Raw genomic sequence first — 10,825 nt, forward strand, 5'->3', positions numbered from 1 at the left:
AGGAAACACAATCCAGGCTACATTTTGGGTCCCATACTTTTCAAAAAATGAATTTCCAGACTTTTCCAATCATTTGTTAGGATTACTGGTAAATTCTTTTAAAATCTTCTAAAGAACACAGTTACTGTACAGAGAGTAATTTGTAGTCAAATGAATGACTAGAATAAATGTAAGTAGTACAGAAATTCCTTGAATTTTACATGACATTTTCAGATTCTATTAATTTGTGAGACTTTTCGAGGCCTGGATATAACACTTTTGAAATTACCAGATACCTCAGGACTGTGGGAATCACACGGGATCACTTGCACCGATGATAAACGTGGTTTGCGTTGACAACAGTGAATTTGGAGAGCATGAAATCATCCAAATTCAAGGGCCATGCAGAAACTAAAATTGTCAATTTATCTATTCAGCCTACATTAGAAACAGCATGCCTACTCAAACTGAGTGGGCATGTTCTTGAGCCAAGTGAATTTTGAATACAACTTCCAAAAACTAAAAAAAAATGAAATAGTTTTACTTGATTATTTAATTTTCATGGTATTTGCAGGTAAAGTATTAGCAGTGCTGCAAATATTTTTGGGGGGTGGGTGAACCGTTGGGGGCAAAAAAGATGTCATCACAAATATGTCAACAAAACATGGTTAACAAACCCTTTTTTCAAATTTACTTTTGATTAATTATCAAAATGTCAGATATGCTCTTTTCCACAAAATGAATAAAATAAAGTATCACTAAAAAAGTACTACAAGAGTTGGTCACTCACCTTAAAGTGAAGATCTCTACTGATGAAAGGGTGGAGACTGCTAGGAAGGCTGACACCGTCTCCCTCTGCCTGATGGGTCTGGAGGGAACCATCACCACAAAGTTACTGTCCAAACGCAGCTCAGAGAGCGGCTGGAATAGGCGTACGCTGCCGATCCTGCGCATGGGTGTGGGCCCTGAGAAGTACCCGGCAGGGCCCAGCTGCCCAGTGTGGATGGAATTGGTCTTGCGGGAGTCTTCCGAGCTGCATTCTCCAGTGTCGGTGGATTGTAGCATGTAATACAGCTCCACAGGAGTGCCTTCAACCAGCTCGGGAGATCTCTGTCGACCTGGTATGACACTAGGGGGACTGAACCAGCTAAGCAGAGGTTCCAGTTCAGCCACGCACAGTCCGAGTTCCCCTTTTAGATGACAGGTGCCTCGTACCTCTTGGGTTTCGTGGAAGGCAAACATCCTGACACACGGCAAATTGTCCACGGCACTGTAGTCATCCCAGTCCCGGCCCACAACGTAGAAGAGAACCTGAACCTTCGGCCAACTTGGATGGATTCGCTCACTGATAATAAAAGTCTGCACTTTCCAGTTAAAACTAAAGAGAGGAGAGGAAGTGGACGATGGCGACGTGGATGAGGGGTTGTTGAAGAGTTCTGGGCCCAGAAGCTCCGCAGGCACAGGTTGTTCTACATACAGTGGCCCGTAACTGGCATTGACCGACGGCGTCTTTCTGGCTTGTTGGATGAAGAAAAGTTCTGTACGAACCTGCAGGCTGGAGTTCCTCATGATGTCCTGGTTGGCCTCCTTTAGGAAGAAGGCAGACTCTGCATTCAGCACCTGGTATCGGACCGGAAGATAAGTCGGGATTGCACCGAATCTCTGCAGTCCTTCCATCAGCATCCGACTGTCGATGACTGACAAATAACAGAGAAGACAAAAAAGACATCACTCATCCATCTATCAGACCTCTAAGCCCGACCTAGCTACTTGCATGCTCTTACATGCTTTAAAGTAAGAGTCATTTGTCTCCCACCCCATTCTGCAATCCCATCTCCAGGCAACTGGACTCTTTTATTGAATGCCTTCAACCAGCAGTTCACTGCAGATATTTGGGGTGATGGAAGGACCCAAGAGGCTCCATTGATTTTGCGTCACAGCGCTATTCTGAGAAAAAGAGATGCTGGAGATTTGTGACAGCTGGTGGCAGACAAATGCTATTGGTGCTTGAGGCAGACACTACAGCACAGCAAGAGGATGCTTATATACCATTGTGTAACATGAAGTATTTTATGGTTTGTTTAAAGGTTTTATATATAGATTGAGTCTGGGGATATGTTCTACTGAATTTGTATACAGTGAGTTAATTTTGTTTTATTATTCTTTTAATGTAAATCACCCATAATAAATCAAATCATATCATGAATATTGAGTTAATATAATGGAATCAGTTTGCTTTGTTTCAGGGGAGCCAGATATTGAGAAGAGTAATGCAAAGTGTCAGTGAAGAACGGTGGGAGAAAAAGTTTACTCAAAGACTATTTTCCTGTGGGACTAAAACATTATTCTTTTTGGCAGCAATAAAAATGGAGAGAGAAAAAAGTGAGAAAGATAAAGAGTAAAGACTCGAAAGAAAAAAAGAAATCAGAGAAATAAAGCACAAAGGGCGCACTGAATGCGGTGCTACACCAAACTGATTAACTTAAGTTAAATTTTGATTTCTTAAAAAAAAATCATTAAATCGCAGACACTGTGTATTTCGTTTGGAAACAATAAGAATAACATGTCTAGTCATTTGGAAGAATCAGATGGGCATTTTTGCAGGAATATGGCAGTAAACCAGCATTTTTTTGTTTCTCTCTCAAACTAAATGTTTAGCCAAAATATTATGTGGACCATGTGTACTGAAAATTACAGTGAAACTTCTAGTGAACCTTTGTTCAAACTTAATGAAATCAAGAAAGAAGTGTGATTAAAAAAAAGAAAGAAAGGAGACACAACAATGCTAAAATTTAGGCCAACTACGATTAGCAAGTTATGGCTGATAATAGATAAATGATATTATATAGGCCTATACATACATTTGACAAATTTTCATGATACTTAAATATTTTGGCAACAGATAAAAACATATCCTGATCATTAGGATACAGACTAATAAATATAGTATGATATTCTGGCATGAAATTCAAGCATTTACAGCATATTAACTCATCAAATATTCAATATATTACAATAAAATTATTCTCTATAAATATAAGTAATAAAAATGTAAGAATATGTATATATATATATATATATATATACATATTCTTACATTTTTATTACTTATATTTATAGAGAATAATTTTATTGTAATATATTGAATATTTGATGAGTTAATATGCTGTAAATGCTTGAATTTCATGCCAGAATATCATACTATATTTATTAGTCTGTATCCTAATGATCAGGATATGTTTTTATCTGTTGCCAAAATATTTAAGTATCATGTAAATTTGTCAAATGTATGTATAGGCCTATATAATATCATTTATCTATTATCAGCCATAACTTGCTAATCGTAGTTGGCCTAAATTTTAGCATTGTTGTGTCTCCTTTCTTTCTTTTTTTTAATCACACTTCTTTCTTGATTTCATTAAGTTTGAACAAAGGTTCACTAGAAGTTTCACTGTACATAATTGATATGAATATAAAATTATATCTGTATTGGTTGACATTACTGATGACAGACATACAGTAAAGATGTATATACATCATGGAAAGAAAGAAAGCTCCACAGGGCAAAAACAGTAGCTGTATAGAGCAGAAGGAAGAGAGCAAACAAGAAAGAGACACATAAGCGTTTTATAAGCAGTCAGTGCCTGAACATACAAGCTACCCTTGTCCTCAGAGCCAATTACAAGTGAGATGGCAAGCTTGTAGTGACTTATCTAATCACTTCACAGCAATGTTGCTCAAACCCACCTCAGTATACAAGAGCCAACCACACACACACACACACACTCATTATGCAAGCACAGATTTTGTGTGGAGAAATTAAAATCTTGGTGCTCCAAGCAGAAAAAAACTAAAATAACTTGAAAATCCATTCATGACTGAGTGATAAAAGAGGAAACGTGTTACACTGTTTCATCTCTGCTGGATCAGTTGAAGCTCTCCTCTTTTTCTCTAAAATTAGCATATGTTCATCCTAAACTGTATTCAAGGCTTAATTAGCAGGTGAGCCAAGATAATTTGCTGGGGTTAAAATGATATTGTGTGTGTACAATTTTGATACAGCTCAGAATATTTTAGTTAAAATCATCAGAGGCAAGTCAAGACCGTTGCCTCAATGAAAAACATCTATCTAACGGCTCCTATAACAATTGATTGTGCAATCAGGTTCACAACAAAGTACCAGACTGTGATAGTTTGGCGATTTGAAGTGAATTCATGCATTAAAAAGTATTTAAAAAGTGACATTCAAGCTTCTGTCATCATTCTTTAGTGAACAGACAGCCTTACAAATGCTTAATTCCTACTCAAAGAACATTCTGAGTGATTGCATGACAGCTAATTTTACACTATAATAAAAAAAAATAAAAAAAACATGGTGTTTCGTTTAGTAATTCATTAGGATACAGACCAGAAAATAATATTCTAGCATGAAAAAGGTTTATAACTTCCTCTCTTTTTAATGATTAATGTGTGGGAAGAGATCATTCTTCATTTGAGTTGGTATCTAATTTTCTAAAAGGCCTAGGGTTTTCTTTTATGGTTACATTATTCTTCATAAGCAGACTCTGGTTAGCAGAAGATACAAGAATTAAAGACTGAACTCTTTCAAATACACAATTTTTTTTTTTTAGGTTGCTTGACGGCTACTTTTAAAGTGGCTCTACACCACTTCCTTGATTTGTCTGCATCAATTTAGTAAGTGTTTGATGGCTTAGACGAGACTCTGAGTAACTGAAATACATGCTGACAGCGGCACATAAGTGCATGGTAAGTGGCGATTTGGGAGCTGTTAACTAATTTAAGATATGCTCTACCATGGAAAACTGTCCCAACTTCAGATTCCGGCCTTCAGGGAAAGTTAACATAGTAAGGTTTTGGGGCATCATAATTGGATTGCCCTTGGGCCATTTTCTCAACTGCCATTATAAAAACGTGTATAATCTTACTGAAAGTGAAGTAGGAGTTGCATGGGATAGTGGCCAACTGCTGAGCTGATAGATAACATTAATAATGGTAATAGTTCAAAGTGTCCACACTGCATACATTAAATGAGTAGGTAGCGTTCAGTGTCTGAGGTTAACACCAGCACTTGAAGGCAAGTAGGACACATCTTTCAATGGTAGCCACTTAATAAAAAGACAATCAATAAGGCAAAACATATCTTAGTTCACTTGAAAAATGAGAGAAAATGAGGTGTTTAGACTGCACAGACATGGATGTCCCAGACACATTACAGTCTGGCACAGAAAAGAAGAAAAAAATAATACGTAATGAACTTTCAAGTTTTTAACAGATAAAGGCCCAAGGAAGTCCCAAGCGGACTAAGGAAGTGACGTCGCGAGGTCGTCTCGCGGAACGTTATCTTTCTGGCCATAACCCTCCAGCTCAGGTGAGCCTTCCTTTCCTTCCTGATCTCCATACTGAGATCTCAGGGAACCATGGTTACATAAGTAACCTGAGACGTTCTGTAACATGTTTAAATAGGGAGTCTTTCCTCGCCACCAAAAAAGACATTTTGTTGATTTTAGAACTAGGCAAAATTGCACCAACCACTTCAGAGCTACTTGACATGGCTTGTAGATACAGAGTAAATTAACCTCAATTGCTGTTGACATCAGCACAATTGCTAGTTGCGATCAGGCTGCGATTGGCCTCGAATGAGCTCCAAAAATAATAGCTGTTTAGTCATGATGTCGGTTTGTAGGCCAACCCAGAGGGCTGATTCTCTGTGGGTCCCATCGGGAATTTCAATTAGGTTTTTAGAATAGCGGATTTCAATTTATGAGTAAAATAAGGTCTAACATTACTTGAAGAGACTTTCACATTTTACAAAATAAATTACAGAGTCATACCTCGACTATTACTTTTGTAACCATTTTGTAGTTTTTAACAAGTTGCCACATAAGGATTTCTTACTTGTCAAGCACACTTGGTTTCAGAATTCACAGTTGAGAGGACTCTGTAATTCATACCACCATTTAAAAACATTCTAATATGCTAATGTGCTCAAGAAACATTTTATATTTTCAATGTTGAAAAGAGTTTTGCTGCTCAATATTTTTTGTGAAAACCGTAATACTTTTTTTCCAGGGTTCTTTGATTAAAATAGATATTTTGTAACAATGTACGTCGTCTTTACAGTCACTTTTGTTCAATTTTATGCATCCTTCCTGAATTAAAGAGTATTAATTAAAAAAAAACTAAAATTTAAAGATCTCAAACTACTGAATGGTAGCATATGTGGTAGAAAAAAAGGTTTAAACCTCCTAAAGATCTTATTTTACTCAATAATCAAAATCTGTGACTCTAAAAATGTATTCAGAATCCCAAGTTTTCGATCTTAAAACTGAACAGCCTTATTGCTTTCTGGGAGATTCTATAAATCCATCTTCCCTCTTTTCACCATTCAAAAATGATGCATGAAACATTACCATTTTCCATAATGATAATGAAGAAATTTTCAGAGACCCACTAATGGCAGGAAACTCTTGATCTGCATTCGTCATGCCTGGCTGCAGAAATATCTTCCACAATCTGCCCAACGTCACTTCATCAAAACATAAGCAATTGTGCACTAAGGCTTGCAGGAAACTTGTGCCACCAACACAGGGGCGGCGTTTCCGTATGGCAGAGTATGGCAGTCGCCATACCCTAGCCCAGTCAGGTGTGCCGTGGAAAATCCAAACTCTATTATATTTCGTTATTATTGTTTTAAATCACTGCTATTGGTCTTCCTTATGTCTGTTTGAGGGTTTTACAAATATTTAACCAATGAAAAGCACATAATACGATGCACTTGCTGCCTCAGATGCGGCCGTTGTAATGACAGACAAAACACAGATCTCCATCATTCGCTGGTCAAAAACCTTGTTAACTCCATTTGAGCTAGTGCAATTGAGCTAGCATTCCAAGTGCTAAAGTCACATACCAACTCTGACGACGCAGTGTTTAATTATTATTATAAAAAAAAAAAACGCTTTTTCCTTTTCTATTTGTTTTCTATTTCAAAGATTTGTCTATTTGTTTTCTATTTCTATTTCTATTTTCTATTCCCCCCCAAAAACATAAGCACAGACACGTTTGAGTCCAGTGGGCTTTTTTTGATTACATTATTGCTATCTATTGCTCATTGAGCTTGAGTGTACTGCCGTGAGGGCTGGAAAAAATAAATTGACTCTGCAAGTCTGATGGCTCACTAGATTTGCTAAGGCATGAGGGAAGGAGGAGAAAAATCCACTGATTTGAGCACCTCAGAGTACCTGTTATACTAACCACAACTCCTGCTGTTGCACTCTGGGAGAGCTGGACTTTTTTATTTCAAGGTAACAGGCTTTGAGGATTGGTTTGTCTGGTGAGATTTTTAGCTATTCCGACTCTCTCCCAATCACCAGCGTTTGCAATCTCAGCTCGATTCTGTAGCCCTTGACTAACGGATTCAGTCTGATGCTGAGCCCAGCATCGATGAATTATGGGAGAGCATGCTTAAAAGGGAAGCAGGCACCCTGTCATACAGGACGACTTGGAGAATGATGTAATGATATGCAGGTACGTTCTCATTTAGAGTCATACCTCCGGGGATCACATCTCCTCGACAAATGAAAAATAAGCGAGAACAGAGGCTGGTGGGAGGAAGTCAAATGAAAATATGAGTGATGGCTCGGATTATTAGAATCCAAAGCCTTCAACAATGGAAAAAATGACAACCACAAACCAGCATGAAAATATATGAGCTTCTTTTAAATTAGCATATTTGGTTATCTTTCCTCCTATGGTGCTTTGTTTTTGCTTTTTAGGCAAATTGTTGTCAGGGAAACAATCCATTGACTATGACCAATTTGGCCAATGGCAGCTGATGGTGTTTCAGGGCTTTATTTTGTTTGGCTATTGGCAGTGAGTCTAGGCAGGCTGGAGTCAAGAGCAAACATGATGAACACAGATGAGAGCTGCTAAATATGATTATTTGACTTACATATAATGGATAAACAGAGTGTGGATGTGCTAAAACATGACTCATATATAAATATAGCTCCCAAAAACATACAATTTAGCCTTAGTTTTAAAGCGGCATCTTTACTAGAGAAAATATTAATATTTGTGCCAACTGGGAACAGCTCGGCAGACCCTTGAAACGGTTTGACGACTGCAATTTTATTTCCTGACATATTTCTTATTGAAACAGAGGGCGGAAAGTATTGAAGAGTCTGTTCTTTCTGTAAATATTCAATGGTCTTTAGTTTACAGCTGAGTAAAACTGTGATTTGCAACTTGCTATTGCTAGTCAGTATAGCAGGTAGCAAGGAAATCTAAAATACCTGGAGAAAGCTCTCTTTTAGTATTCCCATTCATCTCAAAGACAGCTGTCATGCAGGATTCCGTCCCCGCATATTTCTGTCACCTTTGGACTCTAAAGAATTCTTATAGTGTCCAACAGTCAGTTTCCTTAAAGGTGACATATCATGAAAATCTGACTTTTCTCGGGTTTTAAGTGCTATAATCAGGTCCCCGGTGCATCTACCAACCAAGGAAACAAAGATTAACCCAGTAACTTTGTTTTGGTAAGCCTTTTTCTGCAAGCGTCTGAGAAAACGAGCGCATCTGATTTCGCTCCCTTGGTGACGTGGCAAAGGGATCTCATTATAAATAACTTATAAACTTATGGGGAGTTACAAGGCTGTTAATCCATGGTATATGCTTTTGTTGTAGCTGTCAATCTGCATACTTTCTTATTTTTTAAATAATTGTGTTCAACCATGGAATTCTTAATCCAAAACTACATTACCCATGAATGACCCAAATCTCCACCAATCAGAGAATCGAAACAGCAAATTGTGCCAGAAGAACGTCTTGGTTACGTATTGTAACCCTCGTTCCCTGAAGGAGGGAACGGAGACGTCATCACAGGGTCTACGATATGAACTCCCTGGAGCGGTTTTAGCAAGCCGACCCGAAGCGGTTTCGCCCGTTTGAGGTGAGAACACAGGAGGATACCGGCTCCACACGAAGGCTATAGAATCTATCTAGGCACGAATCGTTGACCGAAAATGCGTGCAGGTCCCCTACCCTCTTGATGGAGGCCAATGCAAGCAGGAGCAGAGTTTTCATTGACAGAAACTTCAGCTCAACTGTCTGCAAAGGCTCAAATGGGCCCTGCTGTAGTGCTCTGAGAAGGTCCCCAGCAGGTATGGAGGGGGGCCGTGGAGGATTTAACCTTCTCGCCCCTCTAAGGAACCTGATGATCAGGTCATGCTTCCCCACCGACTTCCCTTTCGATGGGGTCGTGGTTGGCAGCAATCGCAGCCACGTAGACTTTAAGGGTGGAGGGAGACAGCCTTCGCTCCAACCCCTGCTGTAGAAAGGACAGCACGACTCTGATCGGACATTTCCGGGGGTCTTCTCAGTGAGAAGAGCACCACTCGACGAACAGGTTCCACTTCAAGGCGTAAGTGTGTCTCGTAGACGGTGCTCTGGCCGAAGTGATGGTGTCAACTACCTCTTGGGGTAGGTCACCTAGAACCTCTTACGAGCAGCTTGTAACAGCTCGTCGGCTGCCCAGTTGTGCAGACCAGAAATGTGAATGGCACGAAGCGACCTCAGATGCTTCTGACTCCAGAAGACAGTGCGTTCATGCCGAGTGTTCCCTCGGTCAGGGAGTAGAACAACTGGCAGTGAGAGGTTTCTGGAGAGGCAAACAGGTCTACCGGAGCGGCTCCGAAACGACTCCAAATCAGCTGGACCGTCTGGGGATGGAGTTTCCATTCTCCCGGGAGCGCAGCTCGTGGCAGCTTGTCGGCTGCCCGGTTGTGCAGACCAGGAATGTGAATGGCACAAAGCGACCTCAGATGCTTCTGACACCAGAGGAGGAGGTGGCGGGCGAGTTGCGACATGCGACGGGAGCGTAAACCACCTTTTTGGTTGATGTACGCAACGATCGCAGTGTTGTCCGTACGGACCAGTACGTGCTTGCCTCGTAAGCGCCCTTTGAGACGGATCAAGGCCAGGCGTACTGCCAGCAACTCTAGGCAATTGATGTGCCAGTGCAGTTGGGGGCCCATCTAAACCCCCGATACTGCAAGCCCGTCGAACGTGGCCCACCAGCATAGATGGGTAGGGCATCTGTGTAGAGGCATCCGTGTGAACCACAGCATGCCTGGAGACCTGCTCTAGAGTCACTCCTGCCCAGAAAAACGCAAGGTCTGACCAAGGGGTGAAGGTTTGGCGGCAGACTGGTGTGACTTGGACCCGGTGAGTGCCGCGTAGCCACGCCCACCTCAGGACTCGGCCATAGAGCCAGTGTTAAAGCGGTCTCATATGAAGCCGCCCCAGCGGCATGACTGCCGCTTCAGCTGTCATATGCCCCAGGAGACTTTGAAAGTGTTTCAGTGGGACCGCCATCCTGCCCTTGAACATATTCAGGCAGTTCAACACCGACTGAGCATGTCCTTGCATGAGGCATGCTCGACCTAATCCACTCCGTACCGAGAAAAGAGATCCTCTCCAAGGAGAGTTTGCTCTTTTCCCAGTTGACCCGAAGGCCCAACCGGCTGAGATGCGAAAGCACCAAGTCTCTGTGTACACACAACTGATCCTGAGACTGAGCTAGTACGAGCCAGTCGTCGAGGTAGTTGAAAATGTGAACGCCCTGTTCTCTCAAGGGAACAAGGGCTGCCTCCGCAACTTACGTGAAGACACGGGGCGACAGGGACAGCCCAGAGGGCAGGATCTTGTACTGATATGCTCGTCCTTCGGACGCGAACCGCAGCAATGGTCTGTGGTGCGGAAGGATCGACACATGAAAGTACGCGTCCTTCAGGTCAATCGCTGCAAACCAATCTTAGGGACGGATGCA

General features: G+C 41.0%; 1 protein-coding gene across 1 annotated transcript in view; it reads right to left on the reverse strand.

Annotated features, from left to right (window-relative positions):
• Positions 1 to 437: 437 nt before the first annotated feature.
• The window catches only part of LOC107706416 (transmembrane protein 132C-like), a 44,867-nt gene continuing 34,479 nt past the window's right edge, over positions 438 to 10,825 (reverse strand). Inside the window, exons 2-3 of the mRNA XM_016510130.1 lie at positions 770 to 1,676; positions 438 to 498 (exon numbers count right to left, since the gene is read on the reverse strand). Of these exons, the coding sequence (XP_016365616.1) occupies positions 438 to 498; positions 770 to 1,676 (968 nt within the window). The remainder of the gene's footprint in view (positions 499 to 769; positions 1,677 to 10,825) is intronic.

The sequence above is a fragment of the Sinocyclocheilus rhinocerous genome, unplaced genomic scaffold (assembly GCF_001515625.1).
Source record: "Sinocyclocheilus rhinocerous isolate Xijiao unplaced genomic scaffold, SAMN03320098_v1.1 scaffold1405, whole genome shotgun sequence".
NCBI classification, from domain to species: Eukaryota; Metazoa; Chordata; class Actinopteri; order Cypriniformes; family Cyprinidae; genus Sinocyclocheilus; species Sinocyclocheilus rhinocerous.